Below are 19,363 nucleotides of genomic sequence, written 5' to 3'. Positions count from 1 at the left end.
CATGACAACCTAATACTTGCAGAACCATCTTCAAAAAGAGAGAAGATTACTCTTCAGCAAAACAAAGATTATTTACAAAACAGCAGGTGACTACTTTAAGTAGTTCAGTTAAATCCTTTTAAGCAAACAGCTAAAGATAATCTTAACTGCCTTTTTTTAACTCCTCAGAAATGTATTTCTTCTCAGCGATGTTAATAGTCTTAAAAATCTGGGTTTCACACGGAAGAATGCTGACTATAAAATACTTTCTATTATATGAATATTTTAACACCATTACGTTTTCTTTCTCAAATACGTTCATAAAATGTATTAATCCATTTTAAAATACAACAGGTGAGCAACACTATCTTTTGTTGTATTAATCTAGAAGAAATTAAAAAATAAGACACATTTCTACTTCTGTAACTGGGACTTTTATGCTCTTGAATCTTGTCAGAGAGCTTCTCCACTCAAATTTAATGACTTTCAAAACATTCTGCTTTTCTTTACAGTCTGGAAGAAATCCTTTCCCTATAAAACTTTAAGTTGCTAGTTTGTTTGTTTGTTTCAAAATGCAGTTTTAAAAGGACATGTCCGGCTATACTTATACAGAAATAAGAATTTGCATAAGCAAGAATGTTGATTAAAACTGTGGAACTCTGATGCAGCAATTAATGTCTTTCCTTAGGGGAGATATTTTTGATTATTTTGGCTAAATTGATCATGTTTAGAATATGAATCAAACTTTAAGAAGGAAGAGTACTAGCATTAAACAAAGAAGTGACAGTTCCTACTAGTGTAAACTACAAGATGCCTAGAAGGCAACTACTGAAGCACCATATTTAAACCCCAGAAAATAAGATTAGTAAATTGATGGCATCCGTAAAAAGAATTCTGTAACTTCAAATTGGTAGATTCTATGAACATCATACAGAAAAATATTCTTTTAATATGAATAACAATATTAAGAATACAACTACATTAATTTAATACTAAGTGAAGTATGACCAGATTATTGAAAAATGCACATTGTGAAAAGAATAAATGCTAAATTCCATGTTAAGTAGTGTAACGTTCACACAAAAATTGTTTTATATTCAGAGTATATCAAAGTTCACAGAATGGTTGAGGTTGGAAGGGACCTCTGGAGGTCATCTGGTCCAATCCCCCTTACTCAAGCAGGGTCACCTACAGCTAGTTGCTCAGGACCGTGTCCTGGCAGCTTTTGAGTACCTCCAAGGGTAGAGGCTGCACAACCTTCCTGGGCAACCTGTTCCAGTGCTCAGTCACCCTCACAAGGGGGGAAAAAAAAAAAAAAAAAAAAAAAAAAGAGAGGATGGGGTGGCAAAAGAAGGGGCAGAGGGAACCTGCGAACGTCCTGTGTTTCAGGTTCTGCCCATTGCCTCTGGTCCTGTCACTGGACACCACTGAAATGAGCCTGGCTCCATCCTCTTTGCACCCTCCCTGCAGGTATTTATATACACTGATGAGATTCTCCTGAGCCTTCTCTTCTCCAGGCTGAACAGTCCCAGCTCTCCCAGCCTGTCCTCACACGTGAGATGCTTCAGGTCCTTCATCATCTTTGTGGCCCTATGTCTCTCTTGTATGAGGGAGCCCAGACCTGGGGACAGCGCTATAGCCTCACCAGCACTGAGCAGAAGGGAAGGGTCCCCTCCCTCGACCTGCTGGCAAGCCCAAGACACCATTAACCTTCTTTGTGGAAAGGGCACACTGCTGGGTCATGTTCAAGTTCTGCAGGTTAATGAAAAACTCAAGATAACAGCAGGTATTACAAACACAGAAGACATAGGCAGGTAAATTGAAAAGACGGTTCAAAGGAAAACAGAAAATGCTTCAAAAGAAGTTAGTGGAGCAGAACAATTCCGTGCAATTTTCATATGGCTTCTACCACACTCTTTTCTTTAAATGTGTCAAATTAGAAAAAGTTATAAAGTTACTTGCTAAAGCATTTTCAGGAGTCCCTCCAAATACTGTATTCAAAAAACTATAGCTTAAAGATTAAAAGGTATATATATATATATAAACTACATATACATGCACACACATATCTAAGCGTATGTATATATATACACACAGGCACAATACACACACGAGCATATACTATGAAGGAAAAATCACCTTCAGTTGAATTGATAGGGATTACTGAGGGGGTTTGGGTACTGAGCAATGAGGTCATTTAATGGCTTATCAGTGATCCAGAGGAAGTAGTAACCTGAGAAATATGTATAACCATTTAAAGTAGTTAAGGCCTAAGAAAATAAAATCACTTAAAAATAGCCTAATATATTTAGGGATACAGAAAACAAGTGAGAAGACAAAACACTCAATTCTAAAAAAGTCGAGCAGGTCAGAAAAACAGCCTGAGAGCTATAAATGTTATGGTTCTAAAATTAAGCACAATCATTCATAAGAAAAATCTAGTATTGCAATGGATACAGCTAAAATAAACCCATTTTAAAATAAAACTGTTATTTGATTAGCAGTGAGACAAATAACAGAACATTACTGGCATACTTTTACACTAATGGTGGTACACCCACCCTCATTTGGGACATATGTGCAATTCTGACTACCCCACCACAACAACATGATCCACGAGCACGGGAAGAAGTAAAGTCTGGTTAATGGATTTCCATCTGTTACCTCCATTCTTTCTCTCCATCCACCCTTCACTTCAATCACTGCAACATTTTTTCCGTAGCAAGCCATAGTATGTGCAGTCACTATCCTGAAGACACACAGAGATCCACAGCAGCTCACTGGTCAAAGAGCATATTACTGCTCAAAACCCACTTTGCCATTATCAAGGAAATTAATTTTGTCTTCTACGTGCTTTCTTTAAAGTTACCTTTCTCCAAATTATCTGTAGTTTAATAAGTTGCAAACGACAGCGGTAACATGAGGATTGGAGAAGAACATGCACAGGAGACTTCTTGCCTTCAAAGCCTGAGTTAACAAGTCATTCAACTGTTATAGCAACTGCAATTAGGAAACAAAAATTCCATCCTAAGGGCTCCATACAAAAGAGTCCTGTTATGCTCTTTAGTGCATTCAAATGGTCTTTATTTTGTAGGACTCAAAAAATTTCAGGGACCAAGCATTTCTGTCTATCCTGTCTTCTACTACACAGACCTTTCGAAAATTCGAGAGGCATCAAGGTTATCCTAATGCATCAATTTAAAGAAAAATCGTAAGACGCCTTACAGAAAACCCCATCATAAAAATCACAAGAAGCAGATTAAGTGGCTTGAGTGTTTACAGCTAGAATAACAAACACAAGTTGTTCCATGAGCAGAAACCAGCTTTTGTTAGTTCTCATTCAAGTGTTCTGTCTCTCCTCAAGGCAGTAACTTCAGCTCCTCTCGGGGGACTCCACTGGGGTAAAAAACAAACCAAAACAATAAAAACCCACAACTGCAGAACTTGCCCCAGCAAACTGGAAATTCTGCCTGTGCCAGCAGGGCAGACAGCAGTGGGTATATCACTCTGACTCATAGCAACTCTGTTTTCACAGGGCACTAATTCTCCTCTGTGGAGTCACCAGTTTGCTTGAAACCAGCAGGAATCTGACTACCTTTGAGCCTCCCCCTTTCCATTTAATTTTGGCATACACTGGCTGGTAAATTTAGATGTTATTTTTGGAGACAGGGGAAGAAGAGGCCTGACACTCTGCATAGGTTTCATTGCCATAGAAACCAAGCTAAAAACACTCAGGAGGGAACAGAAAACGTCTGTTTCAAGGCATTACTTATGCTATGTACTTAAATGTTAAATGCTGTTTCAGGTAACATTAAAAGTATAGAAATCGTATCTAAGATTTTTTTTTTCAATAATAAGATTATTTTCCCTTTTTTTTTTTTTAATTAAAGAACTAAGGAGAACTCACAGGTCACCAGCCCAGCCCCTCCTCCCAAGGCCCAATGAACCACTATATGATAGTAAGCAATACAGCTGCTTTCGCCAACATTATGGTCAAAACAATTACTTAGACCTATTAAACTACACACAGCTCTAAATTAGTACCTTCCACTGCCCCCTACTCTCACATTTTAAAAGCGGGACACAAAAACATCTTTTTCCTTCACATCTTAGTCTGTATGCAGGGTACCTGGTTGGCTATATGGAGCTTTACAGTTAAAAAAATAAAATACTTCATTATTAGACATACTACACAAATTGTTTATACAAGTATTTCAATTCCTGCTTTCACAGCCCTCAAACTACAGTACATTACAGGCTCAGAAGTCATGATACTCAGTCTCAAAATCTATCTATGTTAGGAAATTTCAAATTCAAAGTTCAATCAAGGAGCAACAGCTCATCTGCCACCAATGACTCAAAATCTCATGGTAACTACTAAAGAGCATACAGTACAGGAAAAAAACCTTAGTTTCCTTCTTATGATTTTTATTCTGCTATATTCATTTTCTTTCCCAGAAAAGCTCTATAAAACAATGATTCACTGTTTCATTTCGGAAGAAGTTAAAATTGATGTCAGACCTTTCAGCACCAAAATACTATGCAAAATACATCAACCTTTATAATTTTTTAAAATAAATATTTATTTAAAGAAGTTCTGCATCTCTTCCTGCAATTTATTTCCTTAAGTCTGTTAGTTTGTAATTATTTCCAAAGTCATCAGATGCAATGCCTGAAATCAGCTGACACCCTACAAAGACCATGAACCACAAGAAAGTGCTTAGTAAAGAAGTCTGTACTGAGGGGACTCATGCCGATGCTTTTACTCTTTAGGCTTTTCAAAATAAAAACCTGAACTAGGAAGAAGATCTCATTCTCTCCTTAATACTTTTCATTTACCTGCACATAGTAATTTGTCTGACCTACAAAAGTTTGCTTGCCTGGATAAACAGTTTGCTTCATTTGTGATGAAATGATTGTACAAGAGTGGCAGTATAGGCAAGTTATTAAAATATGTCATTTAAAAAAAAAAATCAGGGGAAGAAGATGTAATAAGATGTCTTACGTCAGTTGTGCCATACATACACAAGATTAGAATGATGTTTTCTGATAAAGTACATTAAAGCAGCATACGTTAGTTCTAGTCATACTCATAGTGTAACATACGAACAGCACTATTTCAGTTACCTGTTTTTATGCATATTTCAAAGGCTGCTGTCTTCCCATTTTCCCATCCAAAATATGATTTATAGAAATCACTACATTATAAAATTACTGCAACATAATTAACTTCAACAGCGCATTGCAAGCATTTTAAAAGGCCTTCTTTATAAACATACACTATTTTCATGCTATTTATATATTTTTTTTTAAGTGTAGCACAAAATTATGCAGAAGATACTGCCGTATAGGGGCAGGGGGAAACAAAAAACAACTAGCCAGCTTTCTTTTCCTGTTTCCTCTTATACCTTTATTGCCAGCTCATCTTTTAGGTAAGCTTTTGCGTAAGTTTTAGTACTGATGGTTCTGCCTGGGACACCAGAGAGCTCCACAGCATTCTCACTAGCAATTGTAAATTACGAGCACTTTTAATGTGTCCTCCTTTCTAGCCTTTCAAATGATACTACATTTTTGAAGAAGCTTGGCTCCTCCAGTTTTAACCTTACACTGACCAGTTCATGGGTTCAGCATTAAAACAAGTACAATGCACAGAAACTCCGTAATTCTGGACTATTCTGTTTTAAGTAAGTGTGAAGATGACGAACTAGATCATGCAAGTTCAACTTCTGTATGCAAACCAGTCAGCTGGTATACTTCCTCCACAAAAAGCAACACTCTTAGCAACAGAGGTTCATCATCTTCACTTTGTAGAAGTTAACACTTTGGTCTTCTAGCGTCAGTTTTTCAGACTATGCCAAAAGGTCAATCAAAAATACACACTTTCTGCAGCTTCTAGTGCTGGAGGGAAGAGCATGAAAGACTCATCTCAAGATCGCTGGTGCAGTGCACAAAAAGTATTCCAACACTTCTGCATTAGATTCGTGACATCTTCCATACTGGTACACAGATATTTATTCCACAGAAATTCTATTGTAGTAAATACGAGAGGTGTAACCAACAGTAGGTTAAAAAGGAGATTGCTATCATCTTCACTAAGCTCGCAGGAAGGTTCTCACCTTTCTGTGTTACACGTGATATTTTCACTTGCTGAAAAATTCAAATGCCTTTTACACCTGTCTACTGGTAGCAGTCTATAAATCTGTACTAAACTGTTCCCTAGAACTGAGGCTTGAAAGCAGAATTCTCTACCTACATAAAAATAACTCCATTTGAACAAATATACGCTATGTATTAAATGCTTGTTTTGTAACCACATTTTGCATTTTTTCAGCTGTAGTAGTCTAAAAATAGTTTTATTCATCTGTAAATAGCAAAATTTTAATCTTGGGATTTTCAAGGGAAAAAAAAAAAAAAACAAACAAAAGGAAATACTGAAATAAAATTTAATTCTGAACCTGTTATGGAAATCCTTCATGTTGAAAGGCAACTCTGACCTCTGTTTACCCACCTCTGTTGAGACATCTAATAGTCTCAACACCTCACACTGTCAACTATTACTTTTTTATTTTTAGAAAAAAAACATAAAATCTATATCATTAACCCATAAACATCATTCAAGTGTTAAGATCAGTCAGCTCTAATTTAGGTCACTGGTAGCCACTGAACAATCAAAACTAAACCAAATAATCTGTATTACACTTAGATAAGAATTATAAGAGCAGAAGAGATCAATAAATCCTTTGGCAAAATAAATGTTTTAATTTTATTTTTTTTATCAGGAAAAACATATATTTACAACAGCCTCGGAAAAACATTTCACAATTTTGTAAAATACAAGTATTCTTGAGGAAAAAAAAAAAAAAAACACAAAAAAAAACCACGCCAAGAAACCACCACACTGTATTTCAACTTACTAGCTTTCTCCTCAGTATCAGTTTTTATCCTCTACCAGTAAGAGAGTTTACAACATCATCACTCCTTTTTCTTTAAATTCCTGTTGTAACACCAACCTACCATGAACCCATGCAGACCAGCTAGTAGGAAGGCAGCTATCTACAGTTCAGCACCAAACACGCTCTCTCCTGAAACACAGTCCTGGACACATCCACAACACTCCAGAGAAATATCATCCTCTAGACACTGGAGAGCCTTCAGATTAATAAATACTCTACTGAAGTACTAAGCAATTAACTTTATAAGGCACTTCAGTACAATCCAGTAAAACACAGAAGTCCAGTAATTTTCAGTTACTTTTTGCTTTTATGTATTTAAAACTAAGTGATCAAATCTGATCAGAATTACTGACTGCACAGAACAGATCCACACAATTTTTTTCCTACCATCCCATCACTTGGCAAGCACCAACTATCACATACCCACATCTAGCAATAGCCCTTCAGGACAGTGGAGTGTTTTGGGTTTTTTCCCCTGATGTATCTCTGCAACAAGTTTTCAACAGTATTAGAAGGTCATATATTAGAAGGACAAAGCTGTAAAATCTGCACTAGAAGCAGGAAAGAAGAACAGAAGTCCATAGCTGCCATTCCACAGCTGTGTAGAAATACCAAGTGTATCTGCTAAATAAAGATTAGGTACCATGGAAACCCACAACCTCTGGAGGCAAACTTCTACCAAAAAGAATCCAAAGAGATTGATACTGAATGCTGTTGAAAAGATATGTTGCAATAGAACAGCTCTTCTGCCAAAATGAGACTCCTCATGTAAAAATAAAGTGATCCACATCAAGTGAAAGTGGTTTACGTGCATTTCATTTAAGTGATAGTTAATCATTTTAGTCAGTTCTCTAACTAGAATCTTTAACATGTTGGATTGTGCAAGTTTGTTATTTTTTTTTTTGAAGCAGCTTATAAGCATGTCATGAGGGAAAAAAAAAGCCTCACAACAATGGTGATCAGGACTTTGTGAAGGGAAAAAAATTAATAATTATATATATATAATATGTGTGTGTATAGATATAGACAAATATGTATCTCTTTCTCCATCGCAATGGCTACTTTACATATAATATTTTACTTGCTCTTTCATTTTTTGTGGCTTATAATCCAGATTTAAATAATTACACATTTAAGAGCACAACATACACATTTGCATGCATTCCCTATGGATTCTAAGACATTATTCCCCCACATTAACAGCAAAAGGGCAGTAACATACCATGTGTCAATATATGAACTGTTTTAGAAAAGTAAATATTCTGATAGAATAGTCTGGAATAACGCTACTAGAAGTGTAGTGTTGTCCTTTAAAATATATCCATTTCTCTTCATTTATTTTTTTAGTTTTTTTCTTGACTGAAGAATTATTCAGAAGTAATTCTGAGTGCTGGGATTTTGGTATGATCCAAACAGATGCATGCTTCATATTTATTGCAAAATTATAAATCAGGCATAGTTTCCAAGAGTTTTTCCTATTGCATCATTATAGGAGTTGTGAAATTTGCCAACAAAAACCTGATTTCTCTAATACTAATAAAGACTATGGCTGGGACCAACATTTTTCAAATCTTCAAGCACAAGTATAAAAAAATATTTCTAGAAGAAGAAGTTGGGAAAAGCTTACTCTAAAGCTTGTACACAATGAGGTATTGCAACTCTGATCTACTCTAGGATTCATAAATTACTGAAAAGATTACCATGTAGCCTTCTGTTTGTCAAATGGTTACTCAAGAACAGCTTGAGGAACTGGTTTAACCTCTATAAACAAAGTGCAAAATGAGGCTCTCATCCTCGAATGCTTTCTTGTTAGAAGAGCCCCATTAATAAAACAGAAGTATGTTACTGAGACCAGCAGTCAGTCTAAGCAAGTGTTCTGTCTCCAACACAATCATCAGGAGATACATGGACAGCACGTGAGCCTTAGCCACTTATTTGCCATCCAGCTTCCTCAGACTCTCCCAACATTCACAGCTGTTATGACTGGTAAAGTGTACATCTCTGTCTATTCCATTTGCATCTCTTATGGATGTGATGTGTGTGAAATTGTGTTCTTTCAACTGCTATTACTATCTACCCCAACGATCTTAACATCTGTGTATTAACAAACTACGTATGTTCGCATCTCCTTGGTGCAGTTTCTTTTCCATGATCTAAACCAAACTTCAGTGAGTGCTCTCCTGTTTTAACATTGCACAATTTGGTGAATAACAACTCCACAACTGCTTTATCCAATGCTCTGATGACTTTGTAACCGGTGATCCCTTCCAACTCCCACCACCTGTTTCATACATCACGTTTAAGAAGTCTGCTTCCCTCTACCTTCTGTAGCTCCTCTAGGCTCCTCTCGTGAGAAACCAAAACTTCATTTCAGCACCCAACATGTGGTCCGGTCCCAGGTTTCATACAATGATGCTTCCTGTTCATTCTCACTATCTTCCCTGATGACGGACAATGTTTCATCAGGATTTGCTGGCAGCTACCACTAACCCACAGCTTTGGCAAGCCATCAGTGGCAGCTCCAACAACTGCAAGTCAAAAGGTCATGACCTTAGTTACCAGCAACTTTATCAAATCAGTACAGGAAGTAGATCCCCGTCACTCTACAGTCACACAGAATATAACAAAACATGTAAACTGTAAAAGTACAGGAATAGGAAAGCCTGTAAAATTAGGAAATGGACAGGGCTGTCACCAAGAGCAAATGCAATACTCAACAGTTAGTTCCAGCTTCCATTACAGAGTGAAAATTTTAGGCTGAAAAATTTCATATTGATTGAAAAAGATAAATATTTCTCTAACTATATTATGCATGTTTCCCTTAAAGGCCTAGCTACAGTAGGAAGGCTCACACACAAAGCTTCCTAACGAAGACAAGGCAGGAGGACACCAAAACCAGCAAATTCATTTTACAAGGGGAGGGATAAAGAAAAAGATAAGTTTCTTCCTGGAAAAGTATCATGAAAACTGAACTGCAGAAGCAGCGTACAGCTTTACCTTAAGTCCCTGACTTGAGATAAGTAAGAAAAAAAGGACTCAAGTTTGTGTCTCCTATATCACAAGTAAGTTAAGTATCCTTGAAAATTCTGCAGGAAAACTCTAAGAAAAACTTCAAATATCTCAACTTGATTGACACCACAGAGGTTTTATCGCTTGTGTATTTGAATAAATCTAGCCAAGCACAACAATTTCCTACACAGTACAGAGTAGCCCAAAATGAAGTAAGTAAATAAATAAATTATAAATCAGGGGATATTATTAATCAATAAGAGCAAACACTGACTATTCTTATTAGCAAGTAAATCGTGCCTGACTTTTTGATCATAACTCATTTTCTTAGTAACAGGAAATGAAGTACTCAAGCTTCTCAATTTACAATGATAATACAGATGGAAATTTCAACAGTTTAAAAAAACCACACACATACACAACACCAGCTAAACACACTTACTGTGCATTGTATGTAGAAGAACAGGCTCTACTGAAGAGTCCATCCACTGTGGGACTCACAGCTTTAATAGTAGCAAAGAGAAACACAACTCACAAAACAATGAACATTAAAGGCTATTTCTTTAAAGAATGCACGTTTGTGTCTCAACAGATAGTATTGAGTTTTTTTCAACCCTACTGTTAAAGGGTTAAAGAGTGTCGACTAAGCATTTTAAAGCAAACCTACATATTATGTGTCCCAAAGGACAATTCTCTGGACCTCTCAGTTGCTAGACAGATGATACATACATCTGGAAGCAAGCACTTTCCAGCAAGTTGTTTTATTATAAGTCAGCTAAACAAAACCAACCAAACAAAAAATGAAAAAAAAAAGCAGCAGTCCGGGAAACTCACCATTTTGGAAGAGAACAGATGACCGAACTAGTGCTGCATCTAAACCATAGGGAGTAATCTTAAAATAAATAAATATAGCAGACTTTATGGTACATGAGAAAGGAACACAGGCTGCACTGCTCATCATGAGCTCTGGCCCAGCACTGCAAGGCTTTAGTGGCTTGCTTGCTTGTTTGAATTATGCACTCTCATTTTAGAATTTGGAACAGGTTTTTAAGAGTAAAGAGCTTGTGTAAGTCTTTTTCCTAATCATTTATTCTATGCATTTGATGCAAATCAATTTTGTGACCACAACTCTGGAGTTTCAATTAAGAGTCTTAATGCCTGAGTACATTCCTTAAAAATACCTTTAAGTACTATTTCCCTTAAATTCCAAAATGTGAGAATTGATTCAAAGTACCATGATCAAAACGGACAATTGGCCTCAGTATCACCCAGGACTCTCATGCTTTACCAAAGGCATCACTCCCTCCTCAAAGATGTCAAGTGTTAACTACACTAACCATTACACCAAAGCAATTCCTAAACATGAGCTTGTGCTACTTTACAAAAAAAAAAAAAAAAAAAAGGCAAAGCAAAACAAAACAAAACACCCCCCCAAATCACCTTATTTTCTGCAACAAGGAGATAACTGATACGGTAAGCATCCGCTTGTCAATAATCTCTCCCTAAGGCTGCCCTAAATAACCTTTTCAGATTAATGAGAGAAAAGCAAAACCACATTCAATAATTCAAACTACATATACATCTTTACCAAGGACATGATTCTGACCTCTCCTACAACAATCATCAGTCAACATTAACGGGATTATTGTCAAAAGGCAAAACAGTGTTCAAAGCTAAAATGGACAAATGATGTTTGTGAATATGTTAAGTTACCACACAACTGTTGGAGACCAAAATTCTTCTTTAATTGTTTTACTGGAAAGCCAAATTTTACAAGAAAAAAGATGAGAAATCTCTGCCAAGCACCTTGAACAGTAACTCAAGAAAAACAGGACTACCAACAGGAATAAAGTAATATATAAGTTATTGATCAGATTTTGCTGTGTCTACACCACTCAAAGTTTGGAGGCTTGTTTTCTAAATCAATCTGTCCATTCCAAACAGTCAGAGGAGGCACAGCCATGGGTAGGTATTAAGTCACCCTCCCAACCCTAACATTTTGGCTGTAGAATGATTGAGGAGTAAATTAGACTATATCCATTTTAGGCTAATCTTAGCCTACGGTAATGGAAACAATGCTTAAGTGGAATAAGCAGTTAAATGTTAAAATGGAAATATATTTTCCACTTTCGCTGTAAATCTCAAAGCTGTAAGGCATCCACATCCCAATATGTGAGCGCTGGCTGTGCAAGTCTGAAATGACTTCAGCACAAAACAGAAGTTGTTAGTCATTGTCATTAAAAACACAGCTGGAGAAGGGGGTGCCCATTTTACTAAAACCAGCTAGCTGTGACAGTACTTGTCCAGGAAGTGGGAGACCTAAGCCTGAGGCAGCTCAGCCCCACAGTCTTGGCTGTGCAATAGCTCAGTTTCAGTAGGAAGAGTTGGCAGTGCCTCTCCAACCTAACAAGTTGCCATTTTTTTCATTCTTTTTTACTCAGAATCTCTTAAGATTACTTTTCTTCTCCATTTGAAAATGGCTTGCCTAATGTGGGTGTACTGGTATACATCCATTTGTTCATCCCTCTTCCCAAAATAGCTGACACACCTGAAGTCTAGAAGGAAGCTTGAGGCTATGAAACTCAACACACCATTCAAATCTACAACTGTAAACTGAGCACTGAGGTCTCACAAAGTTACATGTGATGACATTACCAGTTGCCACATCTTCCTCATTTCGTCAACACTTTCACTGGGAAGAAAGTTTCAAAATAAGCCTAGAATTAGCCATTTGTCAAAAGTACCTAATTTTCCCCAGCTAGAAGACTGCTACTAACATTTTGTATTAACCTAGCACTTGATTTATGTGATTATCTTGATGTGGTTCCTACTACATTTTTCAGATACGAACAAGCTGAGAGAGTGCTTAGAGTTTCTCTTTTTTACAGCAGTATGAAAAGAACATCTAGCTCAACCATACATATCACAGCTGACTTCTGCTGAGAACCCTGCTATTTGAAGGCATTTTATTCCTGTTACTGAATGCCTGCCTTTTTTAATAGGATTAGAAGACTTACTAAATGTGGCATGTATGCATGCCACAGCCTGAAGCTGTCCTTTTACATTACATGACTTAGTGTCACCACACAGATCAGGTACATCTTTCTTTTGGTTTTGTACGTCTTTCAGGAACCTAAAACTCCCACAGTTTTACAAGGTAGGCTCAGCCAGGCCAACAGCTTGCTGACACCAGAAAGGGTAGTCCTGTTCCTACTCTCTCCTCCTGCATAACTCTTGTGCAGGCTCAACCTTAAGTTTTGGCCTACCAAGACCTTTGGAGAAAAACCTGAGTGCAGCAACCCAGGTACATTTTCCTGGTTTTTAATATATATCTTATTTTGTTCAGTACAGTAAAACTGGTGCCTTATATAACTAAACCAATTTGTGCACAAACTACCTTATGTCCCTCTGTGCTCATGCCAAAAAGAAAGTAAACTGCCTATGTGCCCCAACCTGTGCCCACATAAAGAACCAGAAAGCTACTGTAACTGCTGTTACTCCTGCTGTACCAGCGACCCAGTGTTTCTTCTCGTGAATCAGTTGCAGAGCTCAGTGTTGCATCTGTGGCCCTCCAGAAGAAATCCAAAAACCAGACTGATGGCAATACACAAAGTTAAACCATCTCACTTTAAACTTACAAAGGGGACTAGACAGAAAGGACTGTACCTGCCTGGTAACTCATCGCCTTGTCTTAGAAGAAACATAGAAAAGGATTTGAGATTTATTCCCTTGTTCATATAAAAGATATAAAAGGTTTCATATACAAAATATAAAATATTTATCCCCTTGTTCAGAAGTATTTAGAAACTTAACTAAAAAGTGGAAACAATGTAAAGTATGTTACTTCTTAAGCATTAGCTGCATCACTACTGTATCTACAAACATACCTCAACATTTATAATTTTTGTTCTTCATTTGTGGCATGTTTCTTCATAAAAAACAGGAAAAAATATTTATAAATATTAAAGTTGTTCTTTCAAGAAAAGCCCATTATGTTTAAGACACATTTGTCACAGGTAAAAATGTTACAGAAATAAATTTGAAATCTCAAAAGTTTATTACTATTCCAGAAAACAATTAAGATGCAAGGACAGCCCATTGTTTGAAAGTGTCATTCACCTCATTTCAGAAGATCCTCATTTGCCCTTCTAAACTACTAAAGGTCTATGCTAGGTGTTCTACATGCAAAAAGCCAGCGCATCGAAAAATTTTATCTTCAATGATTAAGAGGTTCACATCACTAAAAATATCGGTGCAACTGTCAAAAGCAAGCAACAGTAACGCTCATCACTTAATGCATATTCATTCAATATTTTTCAGTATTATAAACATAGGCTCCTAGATGCAGTTTTTTATCTTCCAGTTACGACATCACCACAAGATGTGTGGAAAGTAACAGAATTTCCCTAATGTAAGCTAGCTCGATCTGTTCAGTAACACCAATTATGTAAGAGTTCTCCAAAGACAATAAATACTATAGAAAATATGCTAGATGTAAGATAGGGGTCTTACATCAAAGGTGTAGAATAAATAATATTTGGGTTTTTATTTGCCAATCACTATTACGCTCAGTCCCATGAAAAGAAAGGAAGGAGGAAGAGATTTTTCTTTGTGCACATTTCCTGTGTAGGTTGATTTACGTGTGTTTGAGACCTACAAAGACAACCTGACTTTGATTAACGTTTTTAACCAGAAAACATTGTGAGAGTAAAGAGCCAATGACAGTGGAGTTGAGAAACAAAAAAAATAAGCCTTATCCAAGATAATTGTAAACTATTCACAACAAATAGCTTTACAGAGGCAAATGGATTGGAATAAAGTGTTCACAATAACAACTTTCATCTCTTAACCCTGTTTCTAAAAAGCACACACAACTTACATTCACACACCTTTTCAAAATCACAATTTCTTTATCCCTGTATAGTCCTGTACCATATCAGGCTGATGTCTCAAGAGTCTCACATCACTTACAAGCCCCACCAAAGCCAGGTGCTACACTGACATGCATGGGGACTGCTGCTTTTGGCTCCAGCTGTCCCAGTTTTCTACCTACTCATTTTACCACTTACCTATCAAGCTCTGACCACTCTGTAAGTCAAAGACTGATGGCTGCCTGACTCGAGATTGGTAACCCAGAGCTTTAATCCAGAAAGACTGGGGCGGGAAGCAGCAAATTGATTATAATTCTTAAGTAGTTCAGCAGGTAAATCCTGTACCCTTGAATGGGATTTCTGTGCCTAAATCACTCATATGTATGTGAGGTCTTCCCTCATGTCTCAGTTATCTGGAAAATGACATTTCATGGGAAAAAAAGGCAATCTCAAGCTTTAATACTTAGCTGCTCACCCAGTTTTATGCACTGCAGAAAACGGCTGCATTTCTTTTTCTTTGTTTCAGTATAGATTCACGAGCATCATTCAAATCGCTTTTTTTGCAAACAAACTGGATTAGGAACAGACATTTCAGACAAGATAGTAATGCACAAATTAAGGTCAGATGAGATACAAAGTAAAAAGAATCAGAGGAATGACCAGTGAAGAATTTTTATTTTAATTTTCCTAAAGTTGATGTCTCGGTTCCCTTACCCAACAATAAGCAGAACAGGGGAAGAAAAATAAAAAAATACAACAGTAAGGAAACAACACAACTGAACTGACTGTACCTGTAATGAATGTAAAATTTAAGACACGTTTACCAACAAGATTGCAGCATGCAAGTGACTAAGGGAAAAAAAAGGAAGTAAAGCAAGACAACAAAGGTTGGCTAATTTACTTCTGATGTCATGTTCCTGCAGGGAAGCATGACAAATTCTTACCCATCAATTAGTTGTCTTTTTGCCCTATGAAGACAGGACAAAAAAAGAAGGGGCAGAAAGAAATACAAATCACACATGCCCGCAGCAGATAGTTATGTAATGCTGATGTACCGCCTGCTCTTTGCTCACAACACTTACTTTGCTGCAATTACAAGTACCAGCTTTTTTAAGTTGCTGGGTTTGAACATTTTTAAACTGCTTTTTTAATAAAACACAAACACACAAGAAAGAATAAGATGCAGAACAAAGCTTTAGTGCTACTTCTTACATATAAAAAACAAGAGAAGCTGAGGATTAGCTTTGTGATCAGACATTTTGTGTTTCATAAAAAGTCATAAAACTGGCTTGTGCTAAAGCTCGAATCTAAATTGCCTGCCATTCCTAAAGTCTTTTAGTTTAATTTACTTGAAGAAACCACAAATAAAGAGGCAGCTGTGAGATAGCTCCTTCAACTTTACTAAAGTACTACTGTCGCTGCCAGGAACAGAAATGCAAGTCAGTAATTCTTTCTATAGTAATGTACGCCTATAATTCTTTCTATTTAGAAGAGAACTTGTCCTGATCGGAGCAAAACAGATCAGTCAGAAGGCAGAATGGGTTCAATTGAAAAAAAAGTGTTTGCTATTATTCATGCGGGGGTGGGAGGGAGGCAGGGGGAGGAGGGAGGAAAGACATACAGTAAGCACAGCAGAACTGGTCAGATTTCATAAGCTTAGCAATAGGGAGTGAGAGACATTGACAAAACTAGTGCAGTATTAACCATGTGAAGTCGTATTTTTCTTCTATATTTTGTCCTTAAAAAATAGGACACAACCATAAAATCTGCAGTAATCTATTGCTCACTACCTATCACAGCCCTTATGTAAGCAAATACATCATAACACTTAAGATCACATGCTTGAATAATCAGGTGCTAATTAAGTATATCTGCAATTGCCTTGTTCCTTCCATTCTCTGACCCAACACAATAAGTAAATAACATAACAAAAATCTCAATGTCTAGCAGTCAGATGTAACAGAAAGAAGATAAAACAACATGCTCTTTCCTATGGAACAGTAATCAGTAACGTCATTCTTAAACTCCGGAACACATCAGAGATTAAGAGAACACTTTCATTGTGACTTACAACAAATTCAGTGGAACTTAAAGTGCTGTAATTGTGAAGGCTTCAGAGAACACTTCCATAATGAAATTCAGTGACCATAAAGTTTAATATACATGCGGAATTGAGTAGGCCAACTCCTGCTGTTGAATATTACGATTAGCCCTTCTGGAAGGCCGCACCAAAGAGCGTTTACCCAAACTTGAGCACCAGCACGATCTCTGGAAGTTCCTAATCAAATGTAACACAAAAAACTTAGAGGCAAATTATTTCTTTGTTCCATTTTACCGTGTTCTTTTCTGCTCCTTTGATTAATGGAATTAAAATTTCCCTTCGATTTGTCTGAAGCTTAATAGCATACACTTTTAAGGTCTTTTAAAATATACCCAGGTTACTTCAGGCCTCAGGAAAGACAGTGCTTGCAGGCTCTGAAGAAAACGCTTTGACAGCATTTTTGTTCTCTATTGCAAAGGAGGAGGAATGACTTTAGGACTTCTGCTGATTCCAAGTTATGGCAGCGTGGCACAGGAAAAGAAGCGTGCTAGAAAGCACTGACCCATAAAGCACTTGGTGACCGAGTAGCGCCCTTAAGGCATAGGTCACTCCTGAGAAGTGCCAGGGTGCTAGGTGTGTTCGTCAGATATATGACAATCCCAGTATATAATCATCCAAAAGCACGCGGAAATTCCCCACACTGTAATACTATTAAAATATATATCTTAAACCTATCACGAGGGTTTTCCTATTACTTCTTTCTAGATCGTAACCTAGGAACGATCTGAATATAAGTATCAGTGTTTAGTTCTACATACGCACTGAAGTAAATGTGATTACTTTTGTGTACATTGTTTTCACTGGTCAAGCTGTAAAACACAAACACTAAGATAAATAATTCAGTATTTACCTAAAAGATTGCAATAGAACTTTGAATTATAGACAGTAGCGAAGATTTCTGACTTCTATAGTATACCCTTAGATACACAGCAAAGCCACGAAGTAGAAGGAACTGAAGGACAAAATTGTAATTTTGGAGGAGACTGGCTGCACCTTAGTCATTTTTGCAACCAACAATCAGAACAGCTTATGTATTTTGAGTATAATCGACATTAAGCTAATGACACAAGGTTAATATAACTGACATTAAACTAATAATGACTGTGAGAAACAAGCAGCGCAATCAATTCGGGCAGGAGGCAAATCTTTGCAGCCCCAACGATTATTTCTGTAGGGAAGTGCAGGAAGGAAAGAATGGACATTCAAATCGGACTCAACGAGCTGCAAAGCGCTGCAGACTGTTCCTTACTGAGACAGTGTGCTCGTGTGTGCCTGTGCGTGCGCTCGCACACACGCACGGCGGCTTACTGAAGGTCAGTCAGCCTTACAGTCCCCTGCGCCTGATCTTCAGTAAGCCAGCGTACACGTGTGCGTGTACACACACGTACACTGGCTTACAGACGACAGTACACACACACACACAGGCATTACACTTCATCCCCAGCGACGAGCCATTAAAAATAACGAGGTTTCAGAGCAAAAACGCCGCTTCGCTCCCAGACACGTAGGGACGAGGGATAACCAACCCTACCCTCCTCCCTCACGCCGCGGCGCGGCAGGGGTGAACCGCTGTCCCGCTCCCGCCCGCCACCCCCTCACCGGCGGGGGGAAAACCCGCCGCCCCCCGACCGCGACCAACAGCTGCGGGGGAGCCGGAGGGAGGGGGAAGGGGGGGGGGGGGGGGCCGGGCAAAGCCGGTTTCCCGTGCAGGCCGGCAGCGCGGCCGAGCCCGACCGGCCGCTCCCCTCAGAGCCGGGCGGCAGGGGGGCTGGGGGTTCCTCCCGGGGAAGGTCCGGCTGTCAGCGCCTCCCCGGCGCTGGAGAAGCGCCAGGCGGTCCCTGCCAGACCCCCACGCGTGGGAGCTGGGACTCGCGGTGGAAAAATGGGGGGGAGGGGCGGGGGGGAAGGGGGGGGAGTAAACGCCCCTGAGTCGCCCCTCCCCCGCTTCGCCCCGACTCGACGAGGCGGGGGGGGGGAGGAGAGTGAGGCGAAGCGGGGCCTCGCCGGGGACGCCGTACTCACCACTCGGTAGCGGCTGGCGGGCTGGTGGTGATCCATCCTGGCCGCCCCAGCGAACACGCACAGGCGCGGCCGCAGCTCCTCCGACCCGCCGGCGTCCCCTCGGCCCTTTCCCCCGCCCGCTACGACCGGACCCGCCGCCGCCGCCGCCGCCCCGGCCCTCCCCCCGCCCACCCCGGCGGCGGAGCCGGCCCAGGCACCGCCCCCCCCCTTCCCCCTCCAAGTGGGAGGTGCCGGCAGAGAGAAGCGGCGGGGCGGGGCGGGGCGGGGCGGTGTCACCGCCCCCTCTCCGTGACGCAACCACACGCGCGCGCGCCCGCCTCTCGCCCAGCGCATGCGCGCTGCTGCCTCCGCGGCTGCCGGGGGCGGGCGGCGGCCATCTTGTCTTCAAGGCGGGGGGCGTGTGGCTTCGCTGTCTGCTGCGCCGCGCT

The 19,363-nt window shown here is 39.2% G+C and overlaps 1 protein-coding gene across 2 annotated transcripts in view; it reads right to left on the bottom strand.

Moving 5' to 3' along the window:
• NDFIP2 (Nedd4 family interacting protein 2) overlaps window positions 1-19,082 on the bottom strand; it is a 47,433-nt gene extending 28,351 nt beyond the window's left edge. For both annotated transcript variants that reach the window (XM_042805998.1, XM_042805999.1), the window contains exon 1: window positions 18,936-19,082. In XM_042805998.1, the coding sequence (XP_042661932.1) occupies window positions 18,936-18,971 (36 nt within the window). In that variant the 5' untranslated portion in view covers window positions 18,972-19,082. The remainder of the gene's footprint in view (window positions 1-18,935) is intronic.
• Window positions 19,083-19,363: the final 281 nt, after the last annotated feature.

Source organism: Tyto alba, unplaced genomic scaffold (genome assembly GCF_018691265.1).
Source record: "Tyto alba isolate M040663 unplaced genomic scaffold, T.alba_DEE_v4.0 Super-Scaffold_45, whole genome shotgun sequence".
NCBI lineage: Eukaryota > Metazoa > Chordata > Aves > Strigiformes > Tytonidae > Tyto > Tyto alba.
The sequence above is the reverse complement of the archived record's forward strand: the minus strand, read 5'-3'. Positions and strand labels throughout refer to the sequence as shown.